This window comes from Somniosus microcephalus, unplaced genomic scaffold (assembly GCF_052327205.1).
Source record: "Somniosus microcephalus isolate GS21.2 unplaced genomic scaffold, FLI_Smic_1.0 unresolved_chr9, whole genome shotgun sequence".
NCBI classification, from domain to species: Eukaryota; Metazoa; Chordata; class Chondrichthyes; order Squaliformes; family Somniosidae; genus Somniosus; species Somniosus microcephalus.
The window spans coordinates 22,887,816-22,910,186 of NW_028225187.1; the positions used below are offsets into that span (position 1 = coordinate 22,887,816).

The window sequence follows — 22,371 nt, forward strand, 5'->3', positions numbered from 1 at the left end:
TCAAATCCCTCCATGGCCCTCGCCCCTCCCTATCTCTGTAATCTCTTCCAGCCCCTACAATTCTCATCCTCCTGTTCAGATACCTCCATGGCCCTCGCCCCCTCCCTATCTCTGTAACCTCCTCCAGCTCCTACAATTCTCATCCTCCTGTTCAAATCCCTCCATACCCCTCGCCCCCTCCCTATCTCTATAACCTCCTCCAGCCCTACAATTCTAATCCTCCTGTTCAAATCCCTCCATGGCCCCTCGCCCCCCTCCCTATCTCTGTAATCTCCTCCAGCCCCTACAATTCTCATCCTCCTGTTCAAATCCCTCCATGGCCCCTCGCCCCCTCGCTATCTCTGTAACCTCCTCCAGCCCTACAATTCTCATCCTCCTGTTCAAATCCCTCCATGGCCCCTCGCCTCCCTCCCTATCTCTGTAATCTCCTCCAGCCCCTACAATTCTCATCCTCCTGTTCAAATTCCTCCATGGCCCCTCGCCCCCTCCCTATCTCTGTAACCTCCTCCAGCCCTACAATTCTCATCCTCCTGTTCAAATCCCTCCATGGCCCCTCGCCCCCTCCCTATCTCTGTAATCTCCTCCAGCCCCTACTATTCTCATCCTCCTGTTCAAATCTCTCCATGGCCCCTCGCCCCCTCCCTATCTCTGTAACCTCCTCCAGCCCCTACAATTCTCATCCTCCTGTTCAAATCCCTCCATGGCCCTCGCCCCTCCCTATCTCTGTAATCTCCTCCAGCCCCTACAATTCTCATCCTCCTGTTCAAATACCTCCATGGCCCCTCGCCCCCTCCCTATCTCTGTAACCTCCTCCAGCCCCTACAATTCTCATCCTCCTGTTCAAATCCCACCATGGCCCTCGCCCCTCCCTATCTCTGTAATCTCCTCCAGCCCTACAATTCTCATCCTCCAGTTCAAATCCCTCCATGGCCCCTCGCCCCCTCCCTATCTCTGTAATCTCCTCCAGCCCCTACAATTCTCATCCTCCTGTTCAAATCCCTCCATGGCCCCTCGCCCCCTCCCTATCTCTGTAACCTCCTCCAGCCCTACAATTCTCATCCTCCTGTTCAAATCCCTCCATGGCCCCTCGCCCTCTCCCTATCTCTGTAATCTCCTCCAGCCCTACAATTCTTATCCTCCTGTTCAAATCCCTCCATGGCCCTCGCCCCCTCCCTATCTCTGTGACCTCCTCCAGCCCGACAATTCTCTTCCTCCTGTTCAAATCCCTCCATGGCCCCTCGCCCCCTCCCTATCTCTGTAATCTCCTCCAGCCCCTACAATTCTCATCCTCCTGTTCAAATCCCTCCATGGCCCCTCGCCCCCTCCCTATCTCTGTAATCTCCTCCAGCCCCTACAATTCTCATCCTCCTGTTCAAATACCTCCATGGCCCTCGCCCCCTTCCTATCTCTGTAACCTCCTCCAGCCACACAACCGCCCGAGATGTCTCCTCCCCTGTAATCCTTCCCTCTTGAGCATCCCTGATTATAATTGATCAGGCATTGGTGGACAGGTTGGGTGATTGGGCAGAAGCATGGCAGATGCAATATAGGCCCTGAAATCAGGATCGGGAGGTTGCCGCGTGTGTAAGCCCCCGACGTGCACTCACCCGGCGCGCCGACATCTGAAGCCCGGGCCTGCTCACATTTCCTGTCACTGGCCCGGTTCCGATGTCGGCGCGATGTGCTTACCTGATCCAGCAGCGTAGTTAGTGCGATGTGCCGGCTGGGATCAGGTGAGCACTGTGCAGCCAATCAGGGGAGGGGAAACTCATTCATGAGTTTGACAGTAAGAGCTGTCAAACTCATGAAACGTATGGGCTGCCAAAACACTACTTAAACTTTAAATAAATTTTTTTAAAACATCCCACTGATTATATTAACTATAAATAAGTTTAAAAAAATGTTTTAAACAATTAATCTATTTTTTGAAAAAAATAAATTTTTTAAAAATAGGGTCTAAAACTAAACTTACCATCCTGTAAATTCTTTAAAAATAACAAACCTGTGGAAAAAAAATTTCGACATGTAGTAAAAGCCCACTTACCTGTAAAACTAAGTACTTACGTCTGGCTTTTCCACGCGTAAAGACCAGAGGCCTTTACACTGGGGCAACTCTGAAAAAAAAAAGGAATTTCACTGCGCACGCGCTGCCTGTGCAGTCGTGCACGTTCTGCCTCTTAACCCCTTGGGTCAGAGGAGAGGAAATGCCGGTTTTCAGCGCATGCGCTGTGCATGCTGAAAACCGGCAATTCCTCCGGGCACACGCGGGAGTACCCCGTCCGTACTCACGCGTTGTGCCCGGAATTACTGGGCCAATACGTGGATAAACGCGAGGTTAGCCACTTTGGCAGAAGGCAGAAACAGAGGGACCTTTGTCCTATGTTATTGCATCACTGAACTCTCTGGTGAATGCGCTGCTCTGCATTGCTCTGCATTTACCTGAACACGTCACTTCAGCACTGAACGAACTGTAACACGTCGCTTCATTCAGGGAGAATGAGAAACAGCTCCACAAAAACATTTCGGTACCCAGGCACTGGACGTGGTTCAGCTGAATCAGCTCGCGGCCCAAAGGAGAGCGCTCTCCACGGGCTGCGCTCTTGACAAACCCGCAGCCGAGCTGCCGGCAGACAACCTGCGCTTCCCCATTATTCCAAGAGTCGCCGCAGACTTGGCCCCAAGAGCCGTTGTAGTAAATCTCCACCATCCCGGCACAATTGTCATCCTTGCTCGCCAGTCGCAGCTGCAGGTCATCTGAAAATAGATTATACATAAAAAAAATCAGCAGGGCCTGGCGTGGCAATTTGCAGCATATCATGAATACAAGAGGGCAGCAGGGTGGCATAGTGGTTAGCACTGTTGCCTCACAGCACCAGGAATCCGGGTTCGAATCCGGCCTCGGGTGACTGTTTGTGTGGAGTTTGCACATTCTCCCCGTGTTTGCGTGGGTTTCCTCCGGGTGCTCCGGTTTCTTCCCACAGTCCAAAGATGTGTGGGTTAGGATGATTGGCTGTGATAAATTGACCCTTAGTGTTAGGGGGATTAAATACGTGGGGTTACGGGGATAGGGTGGGATATGTGTCGGTGCAGGCTCGATGGGCCAAAATGGCCTCTATCTGCACTGTGGGGTTTCTGTGATCTGTGATCTGTGACTTGCATGCCATAGGTGTCTGACATTCCCCTATCTCATTGTCATTCTATCGTTCGCTGGGTTTGCTAAGAAACATATTTATCGGTAGAAGAACGCTGTGGGCTGTGGGGATTCCCTTTCCTTCATTTTAATTCACCACTCCATTCCCACTCGGACCTCACCGTCCTTGGCCTCTTGCATTGTTCCACGGAAGCTCACCTTAAACCCGAGGAACAGCACCTCATCTTCCGATTAGGCACTTTGCAGCCTTCCGGACTCGACATCGAGTTCAAAAATTTCAGATCATAACCTCGGCCCCTATGTAAGGGATATACATTTCTTCCCGAGGCCTCACGTCCCGCCCAGAATCAGGTTGGTCTTTGTTTTAACTTTGGCGGGCTTTGAGCACAGCGGGGCAGTTATTATATTTTAAATCATTTTAAGCGGCTGGTAATAGGCCCATCTCTGGTTTGAAATGGCTCTCATTGTTTTGAATGTCCTGCTGATCCGTTACCGAGCCCTTGGTGTTGTTCTCATGAATGTGAGATTGTCCTCTTTCGTCTGGGTCAACATTTAGATGGCCTCTGTCTCCAGGCCGACCTTGAGTGGATCTGCATCTAATCCATATGCATGCCTGTGGGTCTGGTTTCGTTCTCTCCGAAACGGCTTCCAGAACTTACCATGGGTTCAATCCATCAAAGCTGTCTGAGGTTGCGCAGGAACCATTTTAAAGTGTCCCAATAAGCTGGTCACATGATACGGTGGCCATTTTGTATGCCCCTTTTTCTGGGCTTCTTTTAAAACAGTCTTTAAAATCACGGCCTCTTCTGCCTAGTGACCCTTATTAAAATGAAATCCAATTTTGCGAATCCTACACCTATTACATTTTTACTTATATTTTTTTCCACCCCTTTGTTTTGGGTCTTCCCTTCGCGCCCCCCTTCTTTTTTTTTTTCTCTCTCCCACATGGCAGCTGTCTCTCATCCTGCCAGTACACTTAACACCTAATCTCAGCCGTCTTTTGTCTCCACTGTTCTATTACCATCTCGTCTGGTTTTGAATACCTCTTAATGTCTCCTTTACTCCTGTTGTTCTGTCACAGCCCTGCCTTCGATCTATTTCATTTCCTTTCCAGTTTTGAAAAAGGGTTTTGACCCGAAACGTCCACTCTAATTTCTCTCCACGGATGTTGCCTGGCCTGCTGAGTTTTTCCAGCATTTTCTGCTGTTATTTCCCTTTCCTTCATTGTTGGGGCCGGCCCGCATGATCCCAGGGGCTTGAGCGAACCGCCTGCGCCGCTGGGCTACGTGGGCCTGTACCCAGGCCGACGCGTAGAGGCCCGGCCAGCGCAACTATCTAAGCCTGCGGGACCATCAGGAAAGTTCGCAGATTTTTTTTGCTGGTCGGCGGCAAATTCAGATATCGATAAAACGAAACAAATCTAAAATAAATAGCGGCGCAATGTTTTTGTCCAGCGTTCAACTGATGAAAAGTTGTACAAAATAGAGATAATCAGCGGTGTTATAAATCTCATCAAGAAACTACTCGTGAACTAACACTGGACGGCCAGCTGGTGGCGCCGTCCAAGGAGTATAAATACTCGGGCGTGGGCCCAGCAAGCCCAGGGACATTTTGTAAGGCAAGGAGTTAGTGAAGTACAACTAGACCTCCATGCTCTGAAAGAAGTTGATTAAAGCCTTGAAGGCAAATGGTATGTTGGCCTTCGTAGCGAGAGGGTTTGAGTACAGGAACAAGGTTGTCTTGATGCAGCTGTACAGGGCCTTGGTGAGACCACACCTTGAGTATTGTGTGCAGTTTTGGTTGCCTTATCTGAGGAAGGATGTTCTTGCCATGGAGGGAGTGCAGCGAAGATTCACCAGACTGATACCTGGGATGGCAGGAATGACGTATGAGGAGAGATTGCATCAATTGGGTTTGTACTCGCTGGAGTTTAGAAGAATGAGAGGGGATCTCATTGAAACTTATAAAATTCTAACAGGACTAGACAGACTAGATGCAGGAAGGTTGTTTCCGATGGTCGGAGGAGTCCAGAACCAGGGGTCACAGTCTAAGGATAAGGGGTAGGCCATTTAGGACAGAAATGAGGAGGAATTTCTTCACCCAGAGAGTGGTGAACCTGTGGAATTCTCTACCACAGAAGGCAGTGGAGGCCAATTCATTAAATATATTCAAGAAGGAGTTGGATATATTTCTTAAGGCTAAAGGGATCAAGGGGTATGGGGAGAAAGCAGGGACTGGGTACTGAATTTGGATGATCAGCCATGATCGCATTGAATGGCGGAGCAGGCTCGAGGGGCCAAATGGCCTACTCCTGCTGCTATCTTCTATGTTTATGCTCAAACCAAGTGCGTAGTGAGTTATATTACGTCAGGCGGTATTTTCCGATTGCATGCTTCCCGCATGCGGAAGCCTCCGATCTCGGAAAAAAACCTACGCACTCAACTGAGGGCTCCCGGGACGCACACACTTCCAATGCTGGGCCTCTCCAACTCCAAGTGTGCAGGGCCTTGGTATCCCAGGGGCGCATGCCGTTCACAAGCATCCCTGGGATCACGTGCGCCATGGGGAGCCAATCAAAGAAGGGAATACTCCCTTCATTCACTTGACAGGAAGACCTGGCAAATCTATGAATGGAGATCACCCCTAAAACATAGTAAAACTTTAAATACATTTAAAAAAACATACATTTTTAAAATGACTTGAAATTACAAAAATTAAACATTTTAAACTCCAACATAATTTTCTGAAAAAAATAATTCACGTTTTTTACGGGGCTAAAAATAAACTTACCTTTTTTTAAAGTATTTTTAAATGATAAATCACTGGGAAAAAAATGTCAACACTTACCTTGTAATAGCAGAGCACTTGGAAAACAGTGACAGGATCGGACAAAGTCAACATGGATTTACAAAAGGTAAATTGTGCTTGACTAATCTACTGGAATTTTTTGAGGATGTAACTGGTAAAATAGGTAAGGGAGAACCAGTGGATGTGGTGTAGTTGGACTTTCAGAAGGCTTTCGATAAGGTCCGGCATAAGATATTAGCGTGTAAAGTTAAGGCGCATGGGATTGGGGGCACGGTACTGACTTGGATAGAGAACTGGTTGGCAGCCATTAAGCAAAGAGTTGGAACAAATGGGTCTTTTTCCAAGTGGCAGGCAGTGACTAGTGGGGTACCGCAGGGATTGGTCCTTGGACCCCAGCTATTCACAATATATATATTAATGATCTAGACAAGGGAACTAGACGTAATATCTCCAAGTTTGCAGATGACACAAAGCTGGGTGGGCGTGTGTGCTGTGAGGAGGATGCTGAGAAACTCCAGGATGATTTGGACAGGTTGGGTGATTGGGCAGAAGCATGGCAGATGAAATATAACGTGGATAAATGCGAGGTTATCCACTTTGGTGTCAAAAACAGGAAGGCAGATTATTATCTGAATGGCAATAGATTGGGAGAAGGGGAAGTGCAACGAGACCTGGGTGTCCATGTGCACCAGTCGCTGAAGGTAAGCAAGCAGGTGCAGCAGGCGGTTAACAAGTCAAATGGTATGTTGGCCTTCGTAGCGAGAGGGTTCGATTACAGGAACAGGGATGTTTTGCTGCAGTTGTACAGGGCCTTGGTGAGACCACATCTTGAGTATTGTGTGCAGTTTTGGTCGCCTTATCTGAGGAAGGATGTTCTTGCCATGGAGGGAGTGCAGCGAAGATTCAGCAGACTGATTCCTGGGATGGCAGGAATGACGTATGAGGAGAGATTGGGTCGATTGGGCTTATACTCGCTGGAGTTTAGAAGAATGAGATGGGATCTCATTGAAACTTATAGAATCCTAACAGGAATAGACAGACTAGATGCAGGAAGGCTGTTCCCGATGGCCGGGCAGTCCAGAACCAGGGTCCACAGTCTAAGGATAAGGGGTACGCCATTTAGGACTGAGATGAGGAGGAATTTCTTCACCCAGAGAGTCGTGAACCTGTGGAATTCTCTACCACAGAAGGCAGTAGAGGTCAATTCATTAAATATATTCCAGAAGACTTTAGATATACTTCTTAAGGCTGAAGGGATCAAGGGATATGGGGAGAAGGCTGGGACAGGGTACTGAGTTTGGATGATCAGCCATGATCGCATTGAATGGTGGAGCAGGCTCGAGGGGCCGAATGGCCTACTCCTGCTCCTATCTTCTATGTTTCTATGTAAAAGCAGGCCTTACGCCCCTGCTTTTATCAGGCGTAAGATTTGTGAGGGTTTTCTGCCAGCGAAGGGTCTCCAAAAAGCGGAACTATCCTCCCGCAGGGGCCCTTCTCCAGGGCAGCCGGAGAATCTGTCAAGAGCATTCTTGACAGATTGGAAATGCCGGTTTTCAGCACATGCGCTGTGCGTGCCTGCAACCGGCATTTCCGATGTCCCTACGGGTGGGTAAACTGCGCGTGCACTCCCGTAGGGATCGGAATATCTGGGCCATCGATATTTTTCCCCGGGATCGGGAGCAAGAGTCGGATTTGGATTAGAGTGGAGGTCCAATGAGACTTGGTTGGGTCCTGTACATAGATCATTATAATATCATGAGCAGATACTGGAATTATTCAGAATGGCTAATGGAATGCTGGCCTTTATATCTAGAGGACTACAATACAAGGGGGTAGATGTTATGCTGCAGCTCTACAACATAGAAACATAGAAATATAGAAGATAGGAGCAGGAGTAGGCCATTCGGCCCCTCGAGCCTGCTCCGCCATTTAATGAGATCATAGCTGATCATCCAAATTCAGTACCCTGTCCCTGCCTTCTCCCCATATCCCTTGATCCCTTTAGCCTTAAGAAATATATCCAATTTCTTCTTGAATATATTTAATGAATTGGCCTCTACTGCCTTCTGTGGTAGAGAATTCCACAGGTTCACCACTCTCTGGGTGAAGAAATTCCTCCTCATTTCTGTCCTAAATGGCATGCCCCTTATCCTTAGACTGTGACTCCTGGCTCTGGACTCCCCGACCATCAGGAACATCCTTGCTGCATCTAGTCTGTCCAGTCCTGTCAGAATTTTATAAGTTTCAATGAGTTTCCCTCTCATTCTTCTAAACTCCAGCGAGTATAAGCCCAATCGACCCAATCTCTCCTCGTACGTCATTCCTGCCATCCCAGGTATCAGCCTGGTGAATCTTTGCTGCACTCCCTCCATGGCAAGAGCATCCTTCCTCAGATAAGGCGACCAAAACTGCACACAATGTTCAAGGTGTGGTCTCACCAAGGCCCTGTACAACTGCAGCAAGACATCCTTGTTCCTGTACTCAAACCCTCTCGCTACGAAGGCAAACATACCATTTGCCTTCTTAACCGCCTGCTGCACCTGCATGCTTACCTTCAGCGACTGGTGCACAAGGACACCCAGGTCTCGTTGCACTTCCCCTTCTCCCAATCTATTGCCATTTAGATAATAATCTGCCTTCCTATTTTTGCCACCAGAGTGGATAACCTCACATTTATCCACGTTATATTTCAGCTGCCATGCATCTGCCCAGTCACCCAACCTGTCCAAATCATCCTAGTTAGACCACACCTGGAGCACTGTGAGCAGTTCTGGGCACCACACCACAGGAAGGATATATTGGCGTTGGAGGGAGGGTAGCGTAGGTTTAGCAGCTCAGTTCTCTTCCCACCGCCATCGTCACCGTGCCCAATTCTTCGGCCAGGAATCTTCACCCTGCACAGCTGACCCTTTCTCCCCGTTTCAGAATCCTCGTTCTACCTGGACCCCTCCATCTCGCCTCTTAACCTCTCCAGAACTTTTCATTGCAAACTGCCGTCTCCATTTCTCTGCTCCCCTCACTCACTCCCTCCAACCTACCTCGCTCTGAACTTGCAGCATTCCATTCTCTCAGATCCAACCCCAACATTGTCATTAAACCTGCTGACAAAGGTGGTGCTGTTGCTGTTTGGTGAACCGACCTCTACCGAGCGGAGGCTGAACACCAACTCTCCGACACCTCCTCCTATCACTGCCTGGACCACGACCCCATTACCGAACACCAAGCCACCGTTTCCAAGACCGTCAATGACCTCATCTCCTCTGGAGATCTTCCCTCCACGGCCGCCAACCTTATCATTCCCCAACCCCGCACAGCCCGCTTCTACCTCCTTCCCAAGATCCACAAACAGGACTGCCCTGGTAGACCCATCGTTTCAGCCTGTTCTTGCCCAACGGAACTTATCTCTTTCTACCTCGCCTCTATTTTTTCTCCCCTTGTCCAACTACATCCGCGAATCTTCCGATCCCTCCGTCACTTCAACAGTTTCCAGTTTCCTGGCCCCAACCGTCTCCTTGTCACTATGGACATCCAATCCCTCTACACATCCATCCCCCACCAGGATGGCCTGAGGGCGCTCCGCTTCTTCCTTGAACAGAGGCCCAACCAATCCCCATCCAACACTACCCTCCTCCGCCTGGCTGAACTTGTTCTCACATTGAACAACTTCTCCTTTAACTCCACTCATTTCCTCCAATTTAAAGATGTTGCTATGGGAACCCGCAACGGTCCCATCTATGCCTGCCCTTTCGTGGGATATGTGGAACACTCTTTGTTTCAGTCCTACTCAGGTCCCCTCCCTCACCTCTATTACCAGTACATTGATGGCTGTATCAGTGCTGTTTCCTGCTCTCGCCCTCAACTCGAAAATTTCATTCACTTTGCTTCCAATTTCCACCCTTCCCTCACCTTCACATGGTCCATCTCCGACTCTTCCCTTCCCTTCCTCGACTTCTCTGTCTCCATCTCTGGGGATAGGCTATTGACTAACATTCACTACAAGCCCACTGACTCCCACAGCTACACTTCCTCCCACCCCGCTTCCTGTAAGGACTCTATTCCATTCTCCCAGTTTCTCCATCTCCACCGCATCTGTTCTGACGATGCCACCTTCCACACCAGTGCTTCCGACATGTCTTCCTTTTTCTTCAACCGAGCATTCCCCTCTACTGTGCTTGATGCGACCCTTGACCATGTCCATTCTATTTCCCGCACTTCTGTTCTCACGCCTTCCCCTCCCTCCCCGAACCACGATAGGGTTCCACTTGTCCTCACCTTTCACCCCACCAGCCTCCACATTCAACGGATCATCCTCCGCCATTTCCGCCACCTCCAGCGTGATCCCACCACCAAACGCATCTTCCCCTCACGCCCCCTTTCAGCATTCCGAAGGGACCGCTCCCTCCGCGACACCCTGGTCCACTCCTCTACCACCCAAAGCACCCCTTCCCCTTCGCCCGGCATCTTCCCGTGGAAGCGCAGGAAGTACAAAACATGCCCTTTTACCTCCTCCCTTCCCACTGTCCAGGGCCCCAAACACTCCTTCCAGGTGAAACAGTGATTTACTTGTACTTCTTGCAATCCAGTATACTGTACTCGCTGCTGACGATGTGGTTTCCTCGACATTGGGGAGTCCAAACGCAGGTTGGGTGACCGCTTTGCGGAACACCTCCGTTCAGTCCGTAAGGGTGACCCCGAGCTTCCGGTCACCTGTCACTTTAATTCTCCGCTTCACTCCCACTCTGACCTCTCCATCCTCAGCCTCTTGCACTGTTTCAATAAAACTCAGCGTAAGCTCGAGGAACAGCACCTCATCTTTCGATTAGGCACTTTACAGCCTTCAGGACTCAACAGTGAGTTCAACAATTTCAGATCATTACCTCTGCACCTAACCTTTTGTCCATTCATTGGATATTTTTTATTTTATTTCTCTCTCCCACATGGCAACTGTCTTGCATTCTGTGACATTTAAACTTCATCTAGAGCCATCTTTTGTTCCTTAACTTGTCCTATTACCATCTCCTTTGGCCTTGCACCATCTCTTAAAATCTCTTAGGCCTAGAAATTGGGTTGGGGCGCCAAAGTGGTGCAAAGGTCGCCTGAGCGCAGGTTTTAGCGCAGCGATCGGAGTGATGCCAATCGCCAGAAATTCAGTTTCATTGCCCCTCGAGGGAGACGGGGCGAGGCTCGAGGTGCTCCACATCCCTCTTAGGGCGCTGAAACTGATTATCACAGCGCAACGTGCCGCAGCGCCACACGCTGCGGCATGGCACGCTGCGGTACTGCAGGCCTTCCTCCCACTGTTAAGGGGGAGGTGCCTGCAACAGCGCGATCCCCGCTCGCGAATGCCGGCAAATGAGCCCGGCACCAAGGAGAAGTGCCGGGCTCTCGGGAAACAGCCGGCAATGCCGCGGGGGGAAGGGTTAGGAGGCCGGGGTCGGAGGTGCTGGCAGGCGGCCGCCGAAAAAGTGGCCGCCCCGCACCTCCACCTTAACTTGCGCTGCTGCCAGCACAGTAAGGCCCTGTGAACCGGGCGTGGGTAGCGAGCGGCGCAACTGCGGCGTTCGCTACCAAATATCGCGAACGGGGCACGAATGGGGCGCTGCGCACACCGATGATGTCATCGGTGGCGGCGCAGCTCAAAAGCCTAACGTCACCATTAGCGCCCCTACTGAATATCGCGGGAGACGCAGCCAGTGGCGCTACAGCCACTGACTGCCTCTTTAGGCGCTAACAGGTGGCGCTACTCACCCAATTTCTCCCCCTTAATGTCTCTTAATCTCTCCTGCCCTCCATCCTATCACAGACCTTCCCTTTTGTTCTTTCCTCTCCTCCCGACTTTCCCTGCCCCAGCACTTGCTTAAAAACCTGTTCCATCGCCAGCTTTTTCAAGTTCTGATGAAGGGTCATCGACCTGAAACGTTGGCCCTGAAATTAGGATCGGGTGCTTGCCACGTGTGTAAGCCCCCGATCTGCACTCACCCTGCATGCCGACATCTGAAGCCCGGGCCTGCTCGCATTTTTTGTCACAGGCCCAGCTCAGATGTCGGCGCGCTGTGCTTACCTGATCCAGCGGCGTAGTTAGTGCGATGTGCCGGCTGGGATCAGGTGAGCACTGTGCAGCCAATCAGAGGAGGGGAAACTCATTCATGAGTCTTGTTTTTCCACGCGTAAAGACCGGAGGCATTTACACGCGCGCAACTCTGAAAAAAAGAAATTTCACTGCGTACGCACTGTCTGTGCAGTCGCGCGCGTTCTGCCTCTGAACCCCTTCGTTCAGAGGACAGGAAATGCTGGTTTTCAGCGCATGCGCTGTGCATGCTGAAAACCAGCATTTCCTCCGGCCAGATGCGTGAATACCCCGACCGTACTCACACGTTGAGACAGGAATTACTGGCCCGTTAACTCTGTTTCTCTTTCCACAGATGCTGCCTGACCTGCTGAGTATTTCCAGCAATTTCTGTTTTTACCAGAATGATACCCGAACTTCAAGGGTTATGTTACGAGGAGAGATTACACAAATTGTATTCCCTAGAATTTAGGGATGATCTGATCGACGTTTTCATGATATTAAGGGGAACAGATAGGGTGGATTGAGAGAAAATATTTCCGTTGGTTGGGGATTCTAGGGCTAGGGGGCATAGTCTAAAAATTAGAGCGAGACCTTTCAGGAGTGAAATTACTTGTACACTTGTACACACAGAAGTTAGTAGAAGTTTGTTTTATTTTTAGGCCAAACAGGGATGAACAAATTCTGTTGTTCATCCATCCAATCTTTAAATATTTGCCATTGCCTATCCACCGTCAACCCTTTAAGTAACGTTCCCCAATTCATCCTAGCCAACTCGCGCCTCATACCCTCGTAGTTTCCTTTATTTAAATTCAGGACCCTAGTCTCTGAGTCAATTACTTCACTCTCCATCTTAATGAAGAATTCTATCATATTATGATCGCTCCTCCCCAAGGGGCCTCGCACAACAAGATTGCTAATTAATCCTTTCTCATTACATAATACCTAGTCTAAGATGGCCTGATCTCTAGTTGGTTCCTCGACATATTGGTCCAGGAAACCATCTCGTATACACTCCAGGAATTCCTCCTCCACAGTATTGTTACTAATTTGGTTAGTCCAATCTATATGTAGATTAAAGTCACCCTTGATAACTGCTGTGCCCTTATTGCACGCGTCTCTGATTTCCCATTTAATGCCACCCCCAACTGTTTGGGGGTCTGTATACAACTCCCACTAATGTTTTCTGCCCCTTGGTATTTCTCAGCTCTGTCCATACTGATTCCACATCATCAGAGCTAATATCCTTCCTTACTATAGTGTTAATCTCCTCTTTAACCAGCAATGCTACCCCACCTCCTTTTCCTATTTCCTTGTCCTCCCTGAATATTGAATAAACCTGGATGTTGAATTTCCAGTCTTGGTCACCCTGGAGCCATGCCTCCGTAATCCCAATTATATCATATCCATTTACATCTATTTGCGCAGCTAATTCATCCATCTTATTACAAATGCTCCTCGCATTAAGACACAAAGCCTTCAAGCTGGATTTTTTAACACTTTCAGTCCTTTTAAAATTATTAGTTACTGTGGCCCTGTTTGATTAACACCCTTGATTTCTCTGCCTTCAGCTTTTGCTTTTCTTCTTCCTGTCTTTTGTTTCTATCCTTGTTTCCCTTTCCTCTGTTTCCCTGCCCAGGTTCCCAACCTCTTGCCATTTCAGTTTAAACCCTCCCCAACATCACTAGCAAACACGTCTACTAGGACATCGGTTCTGGTCCCGCCCAGGTGCAAACCGTCCGGTTTGCACATGTCCCACCTCCCCCAGAAGCTGTTCCAATGTCCCAGGAATTTTAATCCCTCCCCCTTGCACCATTCCTCTAGCCACGTATTCATCTGAAAAATCCTTCTATTTCTACACTGACTAGCACGTGGCACTGGTAGCGATCCTGAGATTACTATCTGTTTGGCATAAAAATAAAACAAAAAAGGTGACTCAACGATAGCAAAATACTGCAGATGTTGGAAATCCGAAATAACAGCAGAAAATGCTGGAAAAACTCAGCAGGTCAGGCAACATCCGTGGAGAGAAATTTGAGTTGACGTTTCAGGTCGAACCCTTCTTCAAAACTGGAAAGAAAAGAAATTAGATCGAAGGCAGGGCTGCGATCGGACAAAAGAAGTGAAAGAAACAAAAGAGCTAGACGAGATGGTAATAGGCTAAGATTAGGTGTAAAGTGTACTGGCAGGGCAAGAGATAGCTGCCAGGTGTGAGACAGAAACAAAAGGAAAGGGGGGGGTGGAAAGGAGTGGAAAAATTACAAGAAAAAATGTGTAATAGGGGCCGAGGTTATGATCTGAAATTGTTGAACTCGATATTGAGTCCGGAAGGCTGCAGACTGCCTAATCGGAAGATGAGGTGCTGTTCCTCGAGTTTACGTTGAGCTTCCGTGGAACAATACAAGACGCCGAGGATGGTGAGGTCTGAGTAGGAATGGAGCGGTGAATTAAAATGACAGGCGACCGGAAGCTCGGGGTCACCCTTACGGACTGAATGGAGGTGTTCTGCAAAGCGGTCACCCAATCTGCGTTTGGTCTCCCCAATGTAGAGGAGACCGCATCGTGAGCAGTGAATACGGTATACTAGATTGCGAGAAGTACAAGTAAATCGCTGTTTCACCTGGAAGGGGTGTTTGGGGCCCTGGACAGTGGGATGGGGGGAGGTATAGGGGCAGGTGTTACATCTCCTCTGCTCAACCGTGGCTAACAAGGCAAATTAGGGATAGCATAAGATCCAAATAGAGGGCATATAATTTGGCCAGAAAAAGCAGCAAACCTAATGATTGGGAGCAGTTTAGGATTCGGCAAAGGAGGACAAAGGGATTAATTAAGAGGCGGAAAATAGATTATGAGAGTAAGATTTCAGGGATCATAAAAACTGATTGTAAATGCTTCTATAGATATGTGAAGAGAAAAAGATTGGTGAAGTCATGCGTAGGTCCCTTGCAGTCAGAATCAGGGGAATTTATAATGGGGAACAAAGAAATGGCTGACCAATTAAATACATACTTTGGTTCCGTCTTCAAAAAGTAGGATACAAATAACCTCCCAGAGATGTTGGGGAACATAGGGTCTAATGAGAGGGAGGAATTGAATGAAATCAGTATTTGTAGGGAAATGGTGTTAGGGAAATTGATGGGATTGAAGGCCGAAAAATCCCCAGGGCCTGATAATCTACATCCTAGGGTACTTAAGGAAGTGGCCCTAGAAATAGTAGATGCATTGCTGATCATCTTCCAAGTGGCAAGTAACATTCACACCACACAAGTGCCAGGCAATGACCATCTCCAACAAGCTAGACTCTAACCATCTCCCCTTGACATTCAATGGCATTACCATCGCTGAATCCCCCACTATCAACATCCTGGGGGTTATCATTGATCAGAAACTGAACTGGACCAGCCATATAAATACTGTGGCTACAAGAGGAGGCCAGAGGCTGGGAATTCTGCGGCGAGTGTCTCACCTCCTGACTCCCCAAAGCCTTTCCAACATCTACAAGGCACGAGTCAGGAGTGTGATGCAATACTCTCCACTTATCTGGATGAGTGCAGCTCCAACAACACTTAAGAAGCTCGACACCATTCAGGATAAAGCAGCCCGCTTGATTGGCACTCCATCCACCACCTTCAACATTCACTCCCTCCACCACCGGCGCACTGTGGCTGCAGTGTGTACCATCTACAAGATGCACTGCAGCAACTCGCCAAAGCTCCTTCAACAGCACCTTCCAAACCCGCGACCTCTACCACTTAGAAGGACAAGGGCAGCAGACGCATGGGAACATCACCACCTACAAGTTCCCCTCCAAGCCACACACCATCCTGACTTGGACCTGCATCGCCGTTCCTTCACTGTCACTGGGCCAAAATCCTGGAACTCCCTTCCTAACAGCATTGTGGGTGTACCTACACCATATGGACTGCAGCGGTTCAAGAAGGCAGCTCACCACCATCTTCTCAAGTGCAATTAGGGATGGGCACTAAATTCAGGCCTAGAAAGCGACGCCCACATCCCATCAATAAATAAAAAAAGAATTTAAAAAAATTCTATAGACTCTGGAACAGTTCCCATGGATTGGAGGGTGGCTAATGTTACCCCACTGTTCAAAAAACGTGGTAGAGAGAAAACGGGGAATTATAGACTGGTAAGCCTGACATCGGTAGTGGGGAAAATGCTACAGTCCATTATAAAAGATATAATAGCAGAGCACTTGGAAAACAGTGACAGGATCGGACATAGTCAACATGGATTTACAAAAGGTAAATCGTGCTTGACTAATCTACTGGAATTTTTTGAGGATGTAACTGGTAGAATAGATAAGGGAGAACCAGTGGATGTGGTATATTTGGACTTTAAACGCCTTCTTCTGAAGGAAGAGATTCCATTGTGAAATTACATAATTCATACTTGCCATGCACTGTAATATTTGCACTGGAGCTCAAGGAAGAGTTGAACCAAAGTTGCTTCGACAACCTGGCTTGATATCTGCAGAAGTAACTGCCCTCGTCACCTTTCTGCAGTTCAATTATTTTAAAGCTAACACTGGATGACGAATCAGTGACCATCAGGGAGCGGACGATGTTATCTTCGCTCCCTTTATACAAATAAAATTTGCAATCGTCAAATTGCTCAGGCGCCTCACATCTGATGGTAACGCTTTGCCCCTGTACAAAGACGTTTGACAATCGATTGAACCTAATCAGCGGCGGCTCGAGAGAGTCTGAAATAGAAAAAAGAAAACAAGGTTATTCTATTCATAGATGGACATCAATCTGCATTCAATAATGACAGAAATGATGATTTGGACAGGTTGGGTGATTGGGCAGAAGCATGGCAGATGCAGTATGATGTGGATAAATGCGAGGTTATACACTTTGGTGTCAAAAACAGGAAGGCAGATTATTTTCTGAATGGCAATAGATTGGGAGAAGGGGAAGTGCAATGAGACCTGGGTGTCCTTGTGCACCAGTCGCTGAAGGTAAGCATGCAGGTGCAGCAGGTGGTTAAGAAGGCAAATGGTATGTTGGCCTCCGTAGCGAGAGGGTTTGAGTACAGGAGCAAGGATGTGTTGCTGCAGTTGTACAGGGCCTTGGTGAGACCACATCTTGAGTATTGTGTGCAGTTTTGGTCGCCTTATCTGAGGAAGGATGTTCTTGCCATGGAGGGAGTGCAGCGAAAATTCACCAGACTGATACCTGGGATGGCAGGAATGACGTATGAAGAGAGATTGGGTCGATTGGGCTTATACTCGTGGCAGTTTAGAAGAATGAGAGGGTATCTCATTGAAACTTATAAAATTCTGGCAGGACTAGACAGACTAGATGCAGGAAGGATGTTCCCGATGGTCTTGGAGTCCAGAACCAGGGGTCACAGTCTAAGGATAAGGGGTAAGCAATTTAGGACAGAGATTAGGAGGGATTTCTTCACCCAGTGAGTGGTGAACCAGTTGAATTCTCTACCTCAGAGGCCAATTCATTAAATGTATTCAAGAAGGAGTTGGATATATTTCCTAAGGCTAAAGGGTTCATAGAAACATAGAAGATAGGAGCAGGAGTAGGCCATTCGGCACCTTGAGCCTGCTCCGCCTTTCAATGACATCATGGCTGATCATCCAAATTCAGTACCCTGTCCCTGCCTTCTCTCCATATCCCTTGATCCCTTTAGCCTTAAGACATATATCCAACTCCTTCTTGAATATATTTAATGATTTGGCCTCCACTGCCTTCTTTGGTAGAGAATTCCACAGGTTCACCATCTCTGGGTGAAGAAATTCCTCCTCATCTCTGTCCTAAATGGCTTACCGTTTATCCTTAGACTGTGACCCCTGGTTCTGGACTCCCTGGCCATCGGGAACATCCTTCCAGCATCTAGTCTGTCTAGTCCTGTTAGAATTTTATAAGTTTCAATGAGATCACCTCTCATTCTTCTAAACTCCAGCAAGTACAAGCCCAATCGACTCAATGTCTCCTCATACGTCATTCCTGCCATCCCAGGTATCAGCCTGGTAAATCTTCGCTGCACTCCTTCCATGGCAAGAACATCCTTCCTCAGATAAGGTGACCAAAACTGCACACAATACTCCAGATGTGGTCTCACTAAGGCCCTGTACAACTGCAGCAAGACATCCTTGTTCCTGTAGTCAAACCTATGATCAAGGGATATTGGGAGAAAGCAGGGACAGGGTACTGAATTTGGATGATCAGCCATGATCGCATTGAATGGCGGAGCAGGCTCGAGGGGCCGAATGGCCTACTCCTGCTCCTATCTTCTATGTTTCTATGTTTAAATAATAAAGAAAGATTTGCATTTAAATAGCGCCTTTCAAAGAGCTTTACAGTCAGTGGCCCGTAATTTCCTGCCTGCGTGCAGATGCCTCCTGCCGAAAATAAACGACGCACTTACCTGAGGGCTCTCGAGGTCTGGACACTGCCGATGCTGGGCCTCTCCACAGTCGAAATGCGCAGGGCCCACGTATCACAGGGGCGCAGGCAGTTCGCTAGCGCCCTTGGGATCACGTGGTCCAGGCCAGCCAATAGGAGAAGGGAATCTCCCTTCCTACTTTGGACAGATAGACCCGTCAATATTATGAATGGGGATCACCCCAAAAACATATCAAAACATTAAATAAATGTTAAAAAAGATAACAGCCCAGAAATTCGGGTCTCCACGGGTGAGTACGCATGGGGTACTCACCCGTAAGCCCAATGGAAGTGCCGGTTTCGTGCATGCACCGTGCATGCGTGGGAAACCGACACTTCCGTTCCCCTGAAAGAAGGGTTTGAGAGGTGGAACGCGTGCGCCGGAGAGGCAGCGCGTGCGCATCGAACTTATGTTTTTTTTGGAGGTTTCTCCGGGAGGGTAAGTCTCCAGAAGGTAGATATGTAAAAAGCAGTCGCAAGGCCTGCTTTTAATAAAGTAAGTGGTGAATTAATTAAAATTAAAACATTTTTTCGACAGGTTTATTATTTTTAAATACTTTAAAGAAAGGTAAGTTTATTTTTAGCCCCGTTATGAAATGTAATTAATTTTTTCAAAAATTTAAATTATCATTTAAAATAGTTACTTCATGTAATTTATACTTTATTTTAAAAAGTGATTTAAAAAAAAATTATTTGAGGTTTTAGTGATGTTTTGGGGCTTATAGTATTTATAGGTTTGCCAGGTCTTCCTGTCAAACTTATGAATGAAGCATTCCCTGCTACCATTGGCTCTCCATGGCCCACGTGATCCCAGGGGACACATCGAACTAACTGCACCCCTGGGATACGCAAGCACTGCGCGCCGGCAGTTGGAGGAGGCCCAGGATCGGAATCCCACGCGGGCCCACAGCTCAACGGCCGGCGCGCTAGGTAAGTGCATGTCGGGGGCTTACACCCGCGGGAAGCCCCCAAACCCGAATTTCTGGGGCTTTGCCTTCAGAGGATCTGTCAAGGCGAACCTCGACTGATTGCAATTTCCGGGTTTTCATGATTGCACAGCGCATGCGGAAATCCAGAACAAGCTTTACGGCAGCATACACACACGCCCTGTAAAATCTGTGCCATTACCGGTAACCGTGGAATTACACTTGCCTTTCAGATTAACCTCTACGACTTCACTCTTTCCCGATTTGTATGACTTGCCAGCGATTTCGGAGTCATAAATGCAGCTGTAATTGCCTTTGTTTTCTGATGTTATATTAAGAATGTCAAAGGTGACGGTAAAGTCTCTCGTAGTCGGGGCCTTCGACATGATGGGAGTTTCAGCATCATCCTTGTATAGATAGAACTTAGTCGCCGAGTAGAAGCCTTGGGTGGTACACTTGATCTTGAGGTGTTCCCCATTGATAAATATATTAGATCTTCGACCGTTGTAGATTATTGGTCTCGGAGCTTGCTCTGGAACAGTAGAGGGGAAAACAGAAGTTTACTGGTGAAATACCACTTGGGAGAAAATGCAGAACCGGCGGTTTCTCCCGTGCCGCCCGTGTTATGTCCCATTCTATATTCAGTCCCATAATGCTGCCCTGATAATTATAAGACGATAATACAATTTTCCAAATGCATTAGGGTCTCTAAACTTGTAGATATATAGCTCTAGATAGATTGATAGATAGATAGAGAGATAGAGTGATAGAGAGATAGAGATAGATAGATAGATAGATATAGACAGACAGATAGCTCGACAGATAGATAGATATATAGATATAGACACACAGACATATTGATAGATAGACAGGCAGATAGACAGGTAGATAGACAGACAGACAGACAGATAGATAGAGAGAGAGAGATAGATAGATAGATAGATGGAGAGAGAGGGAGAGATAGATAGATAGATAGAGAGATAGATATAGACAGATAGACAGGCAGACAGACGGTTAGATAGATAGATAGATAGATAGATAGATAGATAGATAGAGGGAGAGAGGGAGAGAGATAGATAGATAGATAGATAGATAGATAGATAGATAGATAGATAGATAGATAGATAGATAGATAGAGGGAGAGAGATAGATAGATAGATAGATAGATAGATAGATAGATAGATAGATAGATAGATAGAGGGAGAGAGGGAGAGAGAGAGATAGATAGATAGATAGAGGTCCCCTCCAATAAATTACCAAGCGTAGCCCAAGGCAGAGACTCCGGAGGCATACTGATCTGGTTTAAAACAGAACTTAAGAATTACATCAAATTTATAAAAAAGGGCAAAAACCACATGTGGCTCAAAATTGAGAGGGAGATTATCTCTAACACCCAAGATGTTTACATTTGCGCACTTTATATCCCCCCAATGGATTCCCCGTACTTTAAAGAGGACACCTTCTCCAACATAGAGGGGGAAATTATCCAATACCAGGCCCAGGGGAATGTGTTGATCTGTGGGGACCTCAATTCAAGAACGGGCGAAGAACCAGACTTCACCAATAATCAGGGAAACAATTACGTATTCGGGAATAACCACTTTGATATCCCTTCCCTTCCATACAGGCAAAACTGCGACAAGCAGACAAATACCAACGGAAAAAAGCTACCACAGCTCTGTCGAAGCCTGGGTCTGTACATTGTCAATGGTAGGTTCATAGGAGACCTCCTAGGAAGATCGACCTATTGCTCACCTCTTGGCTGCAGCACAGTAGACTATATGATTACAGATTTGGACCCATCCTCTTTCAGAGCATTCACAGTCAAACCACAAACAACACTGTCAGATCACAGTCAATTTACTATGTATCTCAAAAAGACAGAAACAAACAACATAGAAACACATCCCAGTAAACTGTACAACACCAAAAAATCGTACAGATGGGCCAAAAATGACACGGAAAAATATCAGAAAACAATTAGCAATGCATCAACTCAAGCTCTCTTGGACACCTTTCTGGATAGCATATACACTCACAATAAAGAAGGCGTAAACCGGGCAGTAAATAACCTAAACAATATTTTTGATAATTTGGCAACAAGTGCAAACTTGAAAGCTCGCAAGAACAAACCCAAAACAAAAAACTATGAAAAATGGTTTGACCCAGATTGCCATAACATGAGGAAAAAACTTAGAAAAATATCAAACCAAAAACACAGACATCCAGAAAACGAGGAATTATGCCTTACTTATTGTCAGACACTAACACAATACAGAAACACACTCAGAACCAAAAAAGAGCAATATATTAAGAATACACTCAGCTCCATGGAGGAATCCATTGATTCCAATTGTTTCTGGGACAACTTGAATACACTACACAAAAAACAACACGACGAATTGGCCATTCAAAATGGGGACACATGGGTAAACCACTTTGAAAAATTATACCAGAAAAACACACTAAGGCCAGAGCAACTCCAAATATGCAAAAAACTGGAAAAGCTAGAAATGGCCATAAAAGATAACCAAAACCCGCTAGACACCATAATAACAGAAAAAGAACTTTTTGAAAAACTCAAGGACCTGCGACCAGGAAAAGCTTGCGGGACAGACGGCATACTAAACGAGATGATTAAACACACAGACGACAAAATGAAACTGGCTATCCTAAAACTCTTCAACTTGGTTCTGAGTGTCGGTTACTTCCCTGATATCTGGAACAAAGGACTCATAACGCCCATATACAAAAGTGGGGACAAAGTCGACCCAAATAACTATCGAGGCATCTGTGTAAACAGTAACCTGGGGAAGGTATTCTGTAGCATCATAAACAAAAGACTTATAAACTTCCTTGAGGAGCATAATGTCTTGAGTAAAAGCCAAATTGGATTCCTGCCAAACTATAGAACATCAGATCATATCTTCACCCTACAGACCCTAATTGACAAACACGTTCACCATAACAAAAGCAAAATCTACGCATGCTTTATAG

At 47.2% G+C, this 22,371-nt stretch overlaps 1 protein-coding gene across 1 annotated transcript in view; it reads right to left on the reverse strand.

Moving 5' to 3' along the window:
• Positions 1-22,371, reverse strand: part of LOC147084917 (scavenger receptor cysteine-rich domain-containing protein DMBT1-like) — a 114,251-nt gene that overhangs the window by 86,139 nt on the left and 5,741 nt on the right. The window contains exons 2-4 of the mRNA XM_085979633.1: positions 19,601-19,906; positions 16,441-16,749; positions 2,440-2,754 (exon numbers count right to left, since the gene is read on the reverse strand). Coding sequence (XP_085835759.1) covers positions 2,440-2,754; positions 16,441-16,749; positions 19,601-19,906 — 930 coding nt within the window. The remainder of the gene's footprint in view (positions 1-2,439; positions 2,755-16,440; positions 16,750-19,600; positions 19,907-22,371) is intronic.